The following is a 16784-nucleotide window of genomic DNA, read 5'->3' on the forward strand; positions in this document are numbered from 1 at the left end:
TGGTCCCAGGTGGAGACTTCTCAGGACAAATGGAAATTGAAGACTAAAGTTTGAGCTCTCTCACTCAGTCTGGCTTCTTCCTTGCTTGTTTGCAAAAATCATATTCAGTAAGGTAAGAGGCAAAAATGCCTTTCATCATACCAAAAGAATAATTGGAAGAGTGCAAGCAATTTCAGGGAGCAAGCCCAAAGTCAGAGGAAGATATACTACTTTATTTCAGAAGAAGCCATGTCTGATGACAGTATCCTGTGTATATTCTACTTACCAGCCCCACCCCATAACTGATCCATATTGTGGAGGTGGAAACTTTGAAATGAACACGATAGAAACAGAGCCTGTGTTTGGAATATGTAAAGGAGAGAGAGAGGAGAGGGAGAGGGAGAGGAGGGAGAGGGAGAGGAGAGGGAGAGGGAGAGGAGGGAGAGGGAGAGGGAGAGGGAGAGGGAGAGAACTTAGAATCATTGAAGTGCAGCAGGGGTTTGTAAGATTGGGACACTGTTGCAGAGAAGTGGTAGCATAACTGAGCAGACCATGATCAGGGAAGTAGTATGATGGCTGATCACAGCAGATGTAGGAGGATTTCTATCATGCTGAGGGACAAAGGTACACATCATACTGTTTTCCCTGTTTATGATTTAAATATTGTGCTATTGATGAGTAGCACTTATCCATTTGTACCTACACACTTCTCTTGTGTATCCATATACATTTGTGTATATGAATTCATCCATGTGTGATTCCTTAAACATTGAAAAACAACTTTGGATAGAAAGAATAGCCATGTGGAGACTATTTCTTGAATCTGGTAATATCTTCAATAATTCTGAGGCAAAAACCATTGTCCTCTTCTCTCTTTTGCTATCTAGGTTTCACAAGGAACAAAGACTCAGAACTAAATGTTCGGGAATCACACTAGTGCCACTAAATTTTACCTTGTTGGCTTTCCTGGCTCTGAAAAGCTACGACACATCCTGTTTGCTACCTTCTGCTTCTTCTACTTAGTAACACTAGTGGGAAACACAGTCATCATTGTGATTGTCTGTGTTGATAAACGTCTGCAGTCCCCCATGTATTTCTTCCTTGTTCACCTCTCCATCCTGGAGATCTTGGTCACAACTGTTATTGTGCCGGTGATGCTTTGGGGGCTGCTACTCCCTGGAATGCAAGTTATATCTTTGGCTGGGTGTGTTGCCCAACTTTTTCTGCAACTTGCTCTGGGGACCACAGAGTTTTCTTTGCTTGGAGCCATGGCTGTGGATCGTTATGTAGCTGTCTGCAACCCTTTGAGGTACAGCGTCATCATGAACAGTCGCACCTGCAACTCTGTGGTAATCGTGTCTTGGGTATTTGGCTTCCTTTATCAAATTTGGCCGGTGTATGCCACATTTCACCTTAACTACTGCAAATCAAATGTGTTGGACAATTTCTTCTGTGACCGAGGGCAGTTGCTCAAATTATCCTGCAATAATACTATTTTCATAGAGTTTATCCTCTTTTTAATGGCAGTCTTTGTTCTTTTTGGTTCTTTGATCCCCACAATTGTCTCCTACACCTATATCATTGCCACCATCCTCAAGATCCCCTCAGCCTCTGGCCGGAGGAAAGCCTTCTCCACCTGTGCTTCCCATTTCACCTGTGTTGTTATTGGCTACGGCTGCTGCTTGTTCCTTTATGTGAAACCTAAGCAGACTCAGGCAGCCGACTACAATAGGGTGGTTTCCTTGATGATTTCGATCGTAACTCCTTTCCTCAACCCTTTCATTTTCACTCTCCGTAATGACAAAGTCATAGAAGCCCTTCGTGATGGAGTGAACCGTTGCTACCACTTATTCAAGAGCTAGCCTTGTTCTGAGGCATCTACATGGCCAAACACGTGCTACGAATGCTGGAGTAATCTGAGAAGAACATCTCTGAGCTGCTCTACACTCACCATAATTATTAAATAACCTGGGGGTTGGGGATTTAGCTCAGTGGTAGAGCACTGGCCTAGCAAGCACAAGGCCCTGGGTTCAGTCCCCATAGTGCCTACTGTGGAGTGTAGTTGATGCACCAAGTGTCACTCCATTGAAGAAAATCAATTTTCCCTCTCCCAGAAGCTACCAGTTGCAAATAGCTTCTTGGCTAAAAGTGAGATTTTGTGTTCACTTCCTCTCCTTAGTGCTGGGATTTCATATTCTGGATTGAACTTGTATAAGTCTTCTCCATTCTGCCACAATCCCTGTGTATCTGACCTGTTTTTTTTTATGGGAAAATTTAAAACCATATGAGAGGGCATTAACAAGGCTGCTCCATTATTAGGTGGGGGGAGTTTTTATTGTGAATAAGAGAGAGAGAATATATCCAGAGGCATCTGGAAGAGTCTAGAGCAGAGAAAAAAGAAAACAGATGGGGCACAGCCCCTAGAGAAGTAGGAGAACATAGTGGAGATAACAGGGGATAGAGAATTGAGCATAGTAAGAGAGAGAATATTGAGAGTAGCAAGAGAGCAAGAGGATAGCCACAGATAAAGTGTATGGGGTGGGTGGATGAATCGTGTGGAGTATGAAAAGGATGAGTATGCTCAGGTGCAGGAAGGATGAGGAGACGGGGTAGATTTTGAAATGTACAAGTTCTTGTTCATAGGGACTAAGGGAATCTGGAGGCCAGCATGGGCCCTATATGCAACCACAGGTAGCCATATGTCCCTTCTACCAGAGGTAAGGGAAAAAATGACACCTCCGGGCAGGTAGGAATCAATTTTACAAGTTCCTGAGGAATGCTGGCTTTTATTTAACCACCAGAATTCCTTCCATAGTCCAGCATGAGCTTACTCCTAGACACATGGACTGCCTGAGACCTAGCAATCGCTTCCCTAATTGGAGAGCTTTCTTGAGCTGTTAGAGAAAGAAGAGCTGGGGAAGGTATACTCTCTTACATCATCACACAGATCCTACTGCTGCCACAAGGGAGTTAGAATGAGAAGAGGGCTGGGATTCCTGTCATCCTGGGCTGAGGGGTGCAGTTCACAGGGCTGAAGAAGAGGCTGCCTCGGTTCCTCTCTGGGATGCTCAGCCTTCATTTTCCAGGTCTGTAATGCCTCCTTTGCTTCTGTCTTTCTTCATTTGCTCATCCTCCTCAGCTGTGCATCCCCACTCGTCTCTGTGTTCCCCTTTTGGTGGTTCCAGCTCTACAGTGTACTTCTGGGTTCGCATTTTTCCCTTACTCAGAATAACCAAAAGTTTTCCGTTCAGTCGTCCAGCTCTTTCCAGTATTGCTCTCTTGCCCCACTTCCCTCTTTCCTGCCAGCTCCACCCTGTTCCTAGTCTCATTGTTTCCATTTCTTTGGTTGTGGCTACTTTGTGAAGTAATCCACTGTAGCAGTTTTAAAAGCTATGAATTGATGCTCTGCAGAATGTCCATAGGGAGCTGTTTAAACATTTTATCCATGCAAGGAACTATTATGAAGCTGCTGGAACAATGGTTTTCTTTCTGCAATGGTTAGGAATGTTATAAGCTCTATAGTCTTAAGGAAGAAAATCAGAGTGTACAGAATGTAAGTGGCTGGGTAGTCACTGGTGCTGTGGGTGGCAACGTAAGAAGGAAGTGGTAACTAGTTGTCCTGAAATTATGGCAATGAAGTAGGCAGGAAGGAAGGAATGAGTTGGCCCTGGGCACCTTTTAATATTCTTTTTATTCCTGCAAACATACACTAATTTATATTATAAATTATAAATAAAATTTCCTATACAAAATAAAACAATTGAATCTCTCTTATTTGTCTTAAAGGCTATGCAAAGTCAAGCTCCTACCAATTTTAATAAATCCCACAGGCACGAGATCTTCATTACACACACATTTGTCCAAGTAAGGAGAGAGTTTGTTAAGTAGTCCTGATGTTAAATCATGGCATTTTTTTGGGAACAGTTTTGGATGCATACCTGTAATCCTAGTATTCAGGAGGCAGAGGGAAGATGATTGTAAACGTGAAGCTATGCTGAGCTGCACGCTGTTTTCTAGGCTGGCATTAGCTGTGTAGGGACAGCCTATCTTAAAGCAAAGGAGTTATGAAAGAGGACATAAAGATATTCATTTTATAAAGTTCTAATTCTGTTATTATTTTTGACTTGAGTGGTGGATAAGTGCTTAAAATATATTCACTACTGAAAGTGCAAAATTTAATGTAAAGTCACACAGCTTCCACTTCAAATATCATTTTTAGTTATTTATAAATTTGTTTAATTGTATAGACATTGGGTCCGGTTGATTTTGGTGGTTGATGTTTTTATTTGTATGCAAGTTTTTAAATAATAAAATTTACTTAAAAACCACCACCACCACCACCACCACCACCAACAACAACAACAAAAAACCAAAGGAAGAACACTCTGGCAAATTGGTAAAAAAGGTAGCATAGTATGAAGAAAGTGCTGGGTTTCATTATCAGAATGTCACAAAGCACACTTATGGGTGTATTTCTAGATCTTTACACAGAAGTTGAGAGCCCAAGAATAGTAACAAAATTAGATGTGTTGATAGGACCATATCCTTTCCTATGTTTTAAGTAAAAAAGTCTAATATCAACAAAAGCATCATTCTCAGCAGAAGAGGCTATTCAAAGTACAAGAAAGAGGCTTCTAATTCTTCATCAGATGATGAAGAATGGAGATGAAATACAAATCAAAATCACCATGGGAACACATTTGCATAAAACAAGGCAGCTAGGTAACAGCATGAGTTGGCAAGGGTATGAAAAATATTAGAGTGCATACACATTCCTGATGGGAATTAGCAATGGTTCAGTAGCCTTTGAAGACAGAAAGTTCTTTAAATAATGTAGCAGATAACAAATGAACTAGCAATCCCACTCCTCGGTGTATACTTGAGAAATGGATGTTTGTTATAGTTATAATAGTTGACAGGTACAAAGTTAAAATACCAGTCAGCTGTTGAGGTATTATAAACAAATGTAATAGTATTCAGCCATAGAATGAAATACAGATTGTGATAACAAGCTTTGTACCACTCTAACATATACCAAGATAAGTAACTTATCAAAAGATTTTGGAAATTGCAACCCATAATTAGTTGGCCACACTTCATGTTAAAAGCATGTAATAGAGGACAACCAGTTCTGGCTTGGGTGTAAAATGAAAGTGCTGAGGACAGTACAGCTCTCATAGAAAGCACATTCTGAGGGACCTACATACATTCCAGGAGTTACTATCTCTTAAAGGCTCTACCATGTTCCAATATCACAATCCTAGGGAATGAGCCTTTGACCTATGGGGGACACTCAAGATCCAGACTGGAGCACTACTATATGCTGAAATGCATCGGTGAATCTTGAAAATCTTATTCTAAGTAGAGGAAAGAGTAAAAGAAGGGCATACATTGTATGGTTCTATTCATATGACACCCAGCATAAGGAGCTCCATAGAGACAGGAAGTAGACCAGTGTGGCTCCTTAGGGCTGAGTGGAGTACAAAGATGCTGTAGTGATATCTAATACTTACAGGATTTCTTTTTGAGGTGATGGTTGTAAACTACTGTGAATGTGCCAAACATATTGAGCTGTACATTTCAAATGGGTAAATTTTTGGATATGTCACTTATATCCTAATGAAGCTATAAAAACTATACCTAGTGTGCCTGATATTTAAGGGAAAGTATATTAGAAGCAAAGTCAAAACTCCAACACAAATGTCTTACTAAGTCCATTTTGAAACTCATATCATGGCTCCCTAATAAAGGCCACTTTTACCTACCCTTCATGAGTCCCTTCCCCAGTAACTGAAACAATATACAAAGTGTCCCTGAATATTCTCTCTCTCATGCCAGCCCTTGTCCAGGCTTCTTTAAGAACCTGTACATGAGTAACTAACTTCTCGTCTTGCGGGATATTCAGACTTCAACCACAGAAATCATTAGATGTCCTCATTTCCTGACCCCGGGAGTCAGGCAACTATTCTGTCATAAGACAGGAAGTGTGGCAACACAAGTTCCCTTTTCTCAAAAAGGACCAAGATTTCCTTTCTGATGTCTGAGTTTTGGGGCTTACATCTGGTTAGACCCCAATTGCTTTTCTCTACCATAGATTAAGCCCACCTTGCCCTGGCTTTGACACCATTAAGACCATTAGAGAACACATAGCTCATTGGGTACAAATGTAATTCCAGTATCCACCAGATTATTTTTGATGGCCTTCTTCAAGCAGGTTTTAATAGGTAGTACATTATCCCATTAAAAAATATAAATCTACTAATACACCAACTATAAAACCTAGAAATTAGAAAAATATCTTAGTATTGTAATAGCAGAATTTACAATTTATTTTGACTACTGATGCATGTACATATTGCTATTAGTTGAAAGTAATGAGTTGATTATTGGGTGGCTTTAATTCCTTTAACTCTCTATAGGCTTCTCTGTAGTTTAATTCTTGCTACTTAAAACAATCAATACATCTCCTTTCTCCTATAGTTTAGGTATGTATGTAGCTTGTGTCTTGTGATAACGGTTAATGTGCCCAAGACATTTTCTACCTCATTCCTGTCTTTCTTTCCTTGTGATCAAATGAACCTCTGCTTCATCTCTCATGATTTCCATTTGTCCCCAATTTTCCCCTTTCTTTTCTAATGAAAAAGTATTATATATGTCACAATATTTAACAAATTATTAAATTATTATTATATTTAACAAATGTTAAATATAATTTGGTTTTTATCCAAAACCAGAAAAAATTTAGCTTGAGTGTCTTTCCTAGGCCCCTCCTGTCTCTTTTTCTCCTGTCCATCACTCCTTTCCCCACTCCTTCCCACTTTTCCTTTCTTCCTATCTCTTTCCTTATCCTCTTTGTTTATCTCTGTCCTATTCAGAACTTTCTTCATTCCCTCAACATTTGTTCAGTTCCAAGTCAAGCTGCAGAAGTCCTCCCCCAATTCAGGAGGGCCTCTGCTTCTAAGACAGAGTATGGGAATGGGAGTCTTCTGGGAATGGAGGAGGTCGTGAAGCCGAGTTTATAGTCTTCTGCCCATAGTGTTTCCTAACAGTTCTCATATCTGCTTCATGAGCAGTTTCTCCTCAGTGGTGTGGGCATGTTCTCTAAGGATGAAGGTAGGTGGATGGGGGAGCATCCTCATAGAGGCAGAGAGGATGGAGGAAGGGATGGGGGCTTATGGAGGGGAAACTGGGAAGGGGGATAACATTTGAAATGTAAATAAATAAAATAACCGATAAAAAAGAAATGGATTCTGTCAACAGACGAAACCCTACTGATAAGTCAAAAGGCTCAGCTCTGCAGAGACAGACTGTGCTTCCACACAGATTTCATCTCCAGAAACATGGCCCTGTCTGGAGATAGCCAGAGTCCAATCCCCTCTCAGTCTTGGGAATACCTAGTGCAGAAAGGAAGTTTTACTGTGCGATGATGTTTGTGAAAGGGAGTAACATATTGACTTTGAGGATTCACTAGGAAGATGGGCACAGTCTTTGATGCTCTATATTTTCTAGACTGGTTTCAGTCACAATGAATCTCTTTTGCTGGTTCTGTAAATATTCACTCTTGTAGAGATCTCTGATCATTTGGGAGTGGTCTCACAGATCCAGCGATAGCTGATGTCACACGATGCAGCATCAAATGTCATTGTCAGACCTATAGTGACGCAGTTGAAGTTCTGCTCCTGATTGGTAACACTAAATGAAAAGAGAATGCTTGGTTAGGCTCCTGGTTTCTGTTCTGACTTTAACCCTTCGGTGAGGGTCTCCTGGGAGCTGTACATGGAGGGAATGCAGCCTCATACAACCACACACTCTTCTTGCCACTCGGTCTTTCATTCCAACTTAGATCCCTGCTTTTCAATACATCATCTCCAATCCAGCCCCATACCCACTGCTTCCTCTCAACTCTCCTGTGAACATTCACAGATTCAAAGAATCTCAGTCTAACTTCTCATATTAGGTTGAGAGTATCCCATGTACTGTCACCCCCAATCATAATTTTTGTATTGGATTCCTGTTTATAACAGGAAGACCCAAGGCAAGAGGAGAGGGGATTTTTAATCTTTTCCTGGATTTGAGCTGGCTCTTGGAAAAACTTGTGAAGGCAACTGTTGTCATTCTTATACTTCCTTTCTGTCAATAAGATCCTTTTGGTCTAACTGCAAAGTCTCATTTCATGAAAAAGTTGTATGGTTTTTGGGATCAAGGGACTGTAGAACCAAATGATAGCTCTATCTTGTTGGTATATGAAAATCAACACACTTCTAACCATTCTAACACTAAGTTCAAGAGCCTGGAAGTAATAAAAGCTTTCTCCGTGGAATCCCAGTGAACACACGAAGAGATAATCCATGCTTCACATAGCATAGTGACTGACGAAGAGTAGACACTGAGTGGATATAAATTTTCCTTCCCCCATAAGGAAGTTCATGTACAAGTTGGAGACCCAGCTTGGTCCTTGTCTGACTCATCATCTCTATATGAATACTGGAATATTACAGCCACCTGCAAACTTTGGAATATTACAGCCTCCTGCAAACTTTGACTCCATGGAGTGATGCCTTTAAGGATCTTGAGGGTAACAGCTTCCACTGTGAGGCATAGGTAAGGCTTAGGTGTGTAATAAACTTTTTTAAATGAAGGAGCTATATCTGGGGAGATGACATGACAAATAGTTTAATGGCCTATGAAAGATCATGTGAGGTACAGTAGCAGCTCTTATACATATTATAAAATATTAATATAATATATAATTTAATTTAATTACAACATATATTAATATAGAATGTAACATTATATTATTATAATATAAATAAAAAGAAGAAAAATTTAAATAGGAAAGAAATGGGTTGGAAGCAACTAGAAAAGTAGAACAGAGTCCAGTCTAAGCCTCTGAGCTGTTTCAGTCTGATGCTTAGGTTTTGTCTTATCTAAAGGTTTTGCAAAAATCTTTAGAGAAATGCAGGCTGTTCACGTACTTGCCATTGAACACAGAGTTGTTGACCCAGCGCCATTTCTTCTCTCCAGGCTGACGTATCAAACCAATAAAGTAATTCTCAGCACCAGCTCTGTCCTGAAGAAACTTCTAGAAATTAAAAAAGAAGTTCATTAGTGAGCTCTTCACTGCTGCATTTCAAGCTGGTGGTAAATGGTTGGCTTGGTTCTGGGAATCAGGAAGACAGTTGAGGATGTTGGCTGATACACATGCCATTAGAGAGAACTTCACAGAGAAGTTCTAAAACTTTGTAGGAAGTAAGATCACCTGGTTATCTGGACCAAACACAGAGAAATTATATTATATTTAGCATGCATCCATTCATTCATTTCCCTGTCATCATACTTTTGTGAGCTTGTGTGTATATATTTATGTGTACAATCATACATGTGACACTTTTGGAGATTAGAGGTTCAATCATGGGAGCTGATTCTCTCTGGGATCATGTTAGTCTCAGGGACTGATTGAAGGTCACCAAGCCCAGTGACAGGGACCTTTATCTGTTAAACCATCTTATTAGGTTCGTATGACATTTATTTATTTATTTATTTACTTATTTTAAATAATTTATTTTATACATATGTATGTGCTCACATATGAGTGGCACAGTCTTTCTGTAGAGATCAGAGGACAATACGTGGGAATTGCTTCTCTCCTTGTATGCAAATATTAGATCTCTGTGATTGAACTCAGGTCATCAGGCTTGGTAGCACATGACTTTACCCATTGAGATATCCTCCCAGTCCCTAAGCCACTTCTTCAGATCTTTGGTCAATTCTTGCACTTTAAATGTCCTGGTCCATCCTTAGGGTATGGTTCATAAGGAAGACAACAGAATCTGGAATTCTAGTATAGATGAAAATGAAGAAACTTCCATTCTCAGGTTTACAATAAGGACTGTGAACTTCTCAGCTAGGCACATCTCTACTTCTCACTATCATCCTACCCTTACATCACCAAATTGTTCCATAGACTCCACCAACTGCAGCAGGTGTAGGCCAGACTATTTTCTTACACCATCCCAATGCTTTACCAGTTTCTCCGGAGTGTTGACAATTGCCAGTGTGGATCCTTTTGTTGCACAATAGTCCCTGCTGTTTTTCCAAGGTGACTCAGAGGTAGAGAAGAAAAAACATCTTCCTTGGTGAAAATCCCAGTTGTTGGGACAGGCTGGAGAGATTGGAGCAGGAAGGAGCAGAGAGAGAGGCAGAGAAGGAATACATGTGATTAGTGGTTTGGAATCTGAGCCCTTGAATGGAGTCATAAAATGATGGGGCACATTTCTCTGTAACTACCTCATGATATAAATTCTTCCCAATTCAGGAAGAAACTCCACTACTCTGGTCTACTTTCCTGTTCCTAACATAAAGGGAATGAAAACTCTTCGTGGTCCCTTTGAGCAAAAGGCCCACAAGAAAGGAGGTGTTCAGAAAGGTCCTTGAGAATCCAGCTCGTGAATACCAAGGGGGTGGGAGGATCCCAGTTTCATGCACTGTACCTGTTCCAGAGCTCCTTGTGGGAACTAAGCTTTCATCACTTCTTCCAAAAATCTGTGAGACTGAAATGAAAAGAAATCCTGGTGGTTACTATATGGTGAACACAGCAGTCAATAGGCTGTGGGCTGCTGAGTTCTGAATATTTGTTTCTAAACATCTCTGGTGTTCTAGATGTGTTTCCACATACCTGATGTTTCCAGAGGTGGAAAGAAAAACCACCATCCTTGACGAAAATCCTATTTGGGGCAGATGAAATTGAGATGGGAGGGTGTAAAAAGGAGGAGGGAAGAAGGGAAAAAGAGGCTGAAAGAGATGCTATAGAGAGGACAAGGACCTTGAATGTTAGAAATACTGTCTTTGAAGCATCTGTTACTATGATCTATTATACTTGGCACTCAGGCCCTTCTATCTATCTATCTACTATCTATCTATCTATCTATCTATCTATCTATCTATCTATCTATCTACCTATCTACCTCTCCTCCTTATGATAGTAGATGTGAAATGCTTAGATAGAGATAAAGATAGATAAAGAGAGAGAAGCCCATTAAGGGAGGTTCTTACTCCTTTCTTATATACATATTTGACCCTGTTTCCAGAGAGCTGTTTGAAGCACTTTTGTTTTTTACCCAGTAGAACATTTTCATTGATTTTTTTTTTTTTTGGATTTTACATAAAGCACCCTGATCACATTCACTTCCCAGTTCTCTCAGGCTCATTCTCATCCATGCTTGTGACCTCCTCCAAGAAAAAAGAAGAGGAAAAAATAATTCCAAGTCCATTTTTGGTTGCCCACATACTTTTACCCCAGGCTCCCCATAGCAATTTTGCTGTTCCCTTTACTTCTGGAGTCCAAACCCTCTGTGAGATGCTATTGTCCTGGGCAACTTTAGATGCTTTTCTCATTAATATTCCCTTAGCTCTATGGATGGTAACTGATTAAGGTGGATCCAGGATACAGGGAGTTACAGCAGAAAAGGAAATATGGAACTGATATAGAGATTTTTAAAATATAAAATGTGGAGATTAATGGACCCCAAGGGCTTCCTTCTCCTTGGATGCACTGGCTGTCTCAGCAGACAGCTACAGTGACTCAATAGGCTATTGAAATATAGGGGCCCTTGTTACTTGCTGTTTATGCTTAAGACCACATTCATTTACCCAGATGCCAACTAGTCACTTAAAATCTTGTTGGTAAAACAGACATGAACATTCATATTTTATTGTACTTCCCTACTACTGGACTGTATGAAGACAATATCAGAAAATGGAGAGATCTCTATGCTCGTGGATTGGCAGAATTAGCATAGTAAAATGGACATCCTACCAGAGGCAATCTACAGAGTCAATGCAATCCCCATCAAAATCTTAACACAATTCTTCAAAGACATGGAAATTCTTAAATTCATCTGGAAAGGCAAAAACCCAGAATAGCAAAACCAATTCTTAACAATAAATGAATGGCTGGGGGAGTTACCATCCCTGACCTCAAGCTCTACTACAGAGTAATAGTCATAAAAACTCCATAGTATCGTACAGAGACAGACAGGTTGATCAATGGAATAGAATCGAAGACCCAGAAATAAAACCACACACTTGCACACATTTGATCTTTGACATAGAAGTAAAAAAAATATACAATGGAGAAAAGAAAGCATCTTCAATAAATGGTGCTGTTCTAACTGGCTGTCTGTATGTAGAAAAATGAAAATAGACCCATATTTATCATCATACACAAAGCCCAAGTCCAAGTGGATCAAGGTCATCGATATAAAAACCAGATACACTGAATCTAATAGAAGAGAAAGCAGCAAAGAACTTTGAACTCATTGGAACAGGGGAAATTTTCCTCCAATGGCTCATGCTCTAAGATCAAGAATTGATAAATGGAACCTCATAAAACTAGAAAACTTCTGTAAGGCAAAGAACATAGTCAATAGGACAAATCGGTATTCTACAGATTGAAAAAAGTTTCACTTACCTCACATCTGATAGAGGGCTAATATCCAAAATATATAAAGAACTCTAACCACCACAAAATCAAACAACCCAATCAAAAAATGGGGTATACAACCAAACAGTGAATTCACAATAGAGGAATCTGGAATGGCTGAGAAGCACCTGAAGAAATGTTCAAAGTCCTTAGTGATCAGAGAAATGCAAATCAAGATGACCCTGAGAGCCCACCTTACACCAGTCAGATGGCTAAGATCAAAACCTCAGGTGACAGAACAGGTTGGCGAGGATGTGTAGAAAGGGGAACACTCCTCCATTGCTGGTGGGATTACAAGTTGGTGGGGTACCATCACTCTGGAAATCAACTTGGAGGTTCCTTAGAAAATTGGAAATAGACCTACCTAAAGACCCAGCAATACTACTCTTGGGAATATACCCAAAAGATGCCCCATCATGCCACAGGAACACATCTTCCACTATGTTCATAGCGGCCTTATTTGTGATAGCCAGAAGCTAGAAACAATCCAGATGTCCCATGACAGAAGAATGGATATAGAAAATGTGGTTCATTTACACAATGGAATACTAATCAGCTATTAAGAATGAGGATGTTCTGAGTTTTGCAGGCAAATGGATAGAACTAGAAAATATCATCCTGAGTGAGGTAACTAAGACCCGAAAGGACATGCACGGTATGTTCTCCCTGATACGTGGATATTAGCAAAAACAAAAACAAACAAACAAACAAACAAACAAACAAACAGAACCGTACAGAATACCCAAGAGTCCACAGGACTCAAAAAGAAGGGCCCAAGTGAGGATGCCTCAGTTCCACTTGGGAGGGAGAAGAAAACAACCACAAGGGGGGGGGAGGGACAGGAGAGAGGAAGGGGATGGGGTAGGGGAGAGGGGAAAATGATCAGGTATTGGATGGGGAAAAAGGACTGAAGCCCCGAGGGCCAGCAGAAAGAATGGACACATTCTTGGGAGGAAGGAGGTTGGGAGGACCCTCTAGAATGAACCAGAGACCTGGGAATTAAGAGACTCAGAACACAAGGGGGGAAGGGGACCTTATTGAATCCATCTCCAGCAAAAAGACAGGGCAACCAATCCCTCAAGTGAGGGATTGGGTTGCTATCCCACAGCCAAAGCTCTGACCCATAATTCTTCCTGTCTGAAAGAAATGCAGGGATGGAAAGGGAGAAGAGTCTGAGGAAAAGAAATTCGCCCAAAGGCAGATGCAGCTCAACAGGAGGATGACACCATTACTGAGGCTATGGGGCGTTCGCAAAATGGGACCAACCATAACTGCTCTCCAAAACATCCAACAAGCAGCAGAAAGAGTCAGATTAGGGAAAAGCTGGAGGAAACTAAGGAGGGCGACCCTGTAGGAGGACCAGCAGTCTCAATTAACTTGGACCCCTGAGATCTCTTAGACACTGGATCACCAACCAGGCAGCATACACCAGTTGATGTAATGAGGCCTCCAACACATATACTACAGAGGACTTCCGGGTCTGGGTTCAGTCACAGAAGATGCACCTAACCCTCAAGAGACTGGAGGTTCCAGGGAGTTTAGAGTTCTGGAGGGGTGGGTGGGGTGGGAACATCCTCGTGGAGACCAGGTGTGCGGGGAGGGAGTGCAGGGGGTGGGCAGGAAGGAGGTGTGGGATGTGGAACTCGGAGAGGGGGGTGGACTGGTATACACTCGGATGTGGAGTGTAAACAAAAAGATTCTATGAAAATCGTTTACAATCCATTATAGTAGTCCCATACAATTCATTCTCAAGCCCATGAGGGAACCTGAGGATCATACATTTCATACAGGGTCTAGGGGATTTATAGCTCAGTACTAGACTTTGTGCTTTCTATGAGCAAGGCCCTGGATTAGATCTCTAGTACCGATAGGGGACAAAGCCCGGAAGAGACAACGATCAATGAGTTTGCTGTTCATTTCCACACTTGTAAAGGAGAATAGGACCTTTGCATGGCGTCTGTATGCAAATTCATAGGAACTGTTAGAATTCACGACATAGAATCTGGATAGTAGAGAGATTACCATTCTGCACATTAGTGGTTCCGTAGCTCTCCGTGGGGATGAAGCCATCACTACTTTTGCCAAAAACCTGTGGGACTGCAAAGAAAACCAGCTAGTGGCTCAGCACCAGTGTGGCTGCAAATGAAGGTGACAAGTGAGCCACAGGGGATGGCAAGAAACTGTGACCACAGGAGGAAGCACTGAGCTCTCTCTACCTCCGTGGGGTGTGTGTATATTCACACTTCACTTACCTACTTGTGTGTCTTTTCTGTGACTGTTATTGATATTACATGTTCACATTGGGTCACAAGGAAAATACCTCTTACCCAACTGCTGCAATTTACCCACATTTCCTTCCTCCATTTTTCCCTACTGGCTTCAGTACTAAATATTTGGCTATGAGGCCTTTTTTACTAATGAATTTATTGAGAGTAATTTTTGTACACACACACACACACACACACACACACACACACACACACACATCTCTGTTAAACCTTGCTCTTATAGTTAACTGTTCATACAGTTCTATTGGGTTGAACTGGAACAGTAATTTTTAAAATTATAGCAACAATAAAAAAGCCAGGCTAAATATTCTAGTTTAGATTATCCAGTGAAGCCTTTCATGCAAGGGCTCTGTCCCTTTCACAGTCAGTTGTGCACGTGTCTGCTAGAGTGTAGGAAGACAATGTGGAAGAACTTGGGCACTGAACCTTTGCACTCAATCTAGCATTCTGAGTCGAATAAAGCAATAAGGAAGCTGGGGAAGAAGCTTCCACAAATACTCACAGTACAGCAGAAAAAAGGTCATTCCAACAACTTTGATCACTACTACGATAAGGGCTGAGATGATCATGTGCCAGTTCATGATGATGGGGATTCAGGGACCTGTGGGGATAAGAGCAACATCGTCAGAATCTGGGAGTGAAGCTGTTGACCTTAGCCTTGTGTCTTTCTCAGAGTACCCAAGGGACAGCTAGGAGACAGGCATTCCATTGACAGGTGAAAGGAGGTGACCCACACATGCCCAGAACACCGATAGAAAACTCTGTCCTTCAATTATACTTTAGCATTAGGTCTCAACCTTGTTTCCATTTGTGGTTTCATAAATCCTGTCTAGTAAGTAATTGTCCTGCAATTCAAGAGTACTTAGTCTTGAAATGACACCCGCTCACAAGCTTATAGTCTTGGCCATGCTAATTTCACTTATAAAAGCTGCAGTCTCAAGTGTGTCAGGGGCGTTTGTCAGATGAACAGAGGACAGATGGACAGATGGACAAGACTGACTTACCTGATCTCTTCCTGTGAGTCTTTTTGATAAGTTAATATTTGGTGTGGTGGGCAGGGTTCCTTCTCTTCTGAATGCCCACTCCTGCTTGGGTAATGGGTAATGTCCTTATTCACAACCTCTCCTCTGAGCAGCATCTCCAAGCAAACACTTCTTCCTGTTCAGTGCTCTTGGCAAAGGAGTAGGTGGGGCAAAAAAGGGAAGGGAACTTCTGTCTCTACAGGAGGGAGGTTCTTTCAGGGGAAACTTTCTAGCAGGATTTGGAAAACCACATGCCTCGGGACAGACTTCTCCTTCATCTGTTCACTTGCTTTTGCTCGTAGGATGAATTTTAGCTCCTCAGTGTAGTATACAAATCTTTGCATAGTCCTTCTTTCATGGTGGCTCAGTGTTCAGACACATCCTAGATACTCTTAGGCTGGGATATATGTGGTGGTTCCGTACCTATCGTTGGCACCAAATCTGCCCTGCTTCTATGTGCTGAACTGAAATCTGTTTTCCTTTGGTGTCATGTTTTCATCACATATTCACATGACACACCTTTGTTGATCTGTCTCTGTCTCTCTGTCTCTCTGTCTCTCTGTCTATCTCTGTCTCTGTCTCTGTCTCTGTCTCTGTCTCTGTCTCTCTCTCTCTCTCTCTCTCTCTCTCTCTCCCACCCTCCCTCCTCTCTCCTCCCTCCTCTCTCAGATACACAACGGTACACAACAGACTTCTTGATATTCTCTTTGTCTAGATAATTCTGGTGCATCCCTTAGACCTCGCTTCCTTCAGGAAAATTCTTTTGCCAATCCTCTACTTGTTTGTCCCATTTAGGTTTCGGTAGCCCTTACCTAGGACCATGAGATGAGGTACCTATTCCTTGGGAGAATTTTTGCAAGATCATTTACTTGTGCACTATAATTTCCACACTCTGAAACCATGCAGGCTGAAGCTACTTCTTTTCTCACTGCTGTCATCCTGACACAGTCACAGCCCTTGGATCACTGTACTTGAGCATGGCATCTGACTTTTTTTATTTGTGGGATTTATCAT

General features: G+C 41.3%; 2 protein-coding genes across 3 annotated transcripts; one reads left to right on the forward strand and one right to left on the reverse strand.

The window, feature by feature from the left end:
• Positions 1–896: 896 nt before the first annotated feature.
• Positions 897–1841, forward strand: LOC116902693 (olfactory receptor 9A4-like). The gene has a single exon (XM_032905048.1). The coding sequence runs from the start codon at positions 897–899 to the stop codon at positions 1839–1841; it is 945 nt and encodes a 314-aa protein (XP_032760939.1).
• A 4874-nt stretch (positions 1842–6715) lies between these two features.
• Positions 6716–15329, reverse strand: Clec5a (C-type lectin domain containing 5A). Of its 2 annotated transcripts, XM_032905049.1 has the most exons (6): positions 15251–15329; positions 14483–14557; positions 10470–10529; positions 10005–10141; positions 8955–9061; positions 6716–7671 (listed from the first exon to the last, which is right to left on the reverse strand). In XM_032905049.1, the coding sequence occupies exons 1-6, from the start codon at positions 15327–15329 to the stop codon at positions 7557–7559; spliced, it is 573 nt and encodes a 190-aa protein (XP_032760940.1). In that variant the 3' UTR covers positions 6716–7556. The 2 variants fall into 2 exon arrangements, with proteins under 2 accessions (XP_032760940.1, XP_032760941.1); XM_032905050.1 differs by lacking the exon at positions 10470–10529.
• Between the last annotated feature and the right edge of the window lie 1455 nt (positions 15330–16784).

The sequence above is a fragment of the Rattus rattus genome, chromosome 6 (assembly GCF_011064425.1).
Source record: "Rattus rattus isolate New Zealand chromosome 6, Rrattus_CSIRO_v1, whole genome shotgun sequence".
NCBI classification, from domain to species: Eukaryota; Metazoa; Chordata; class Mammalia; order Rodentia; family Muridae; genus Rattus; species Rattus rattus.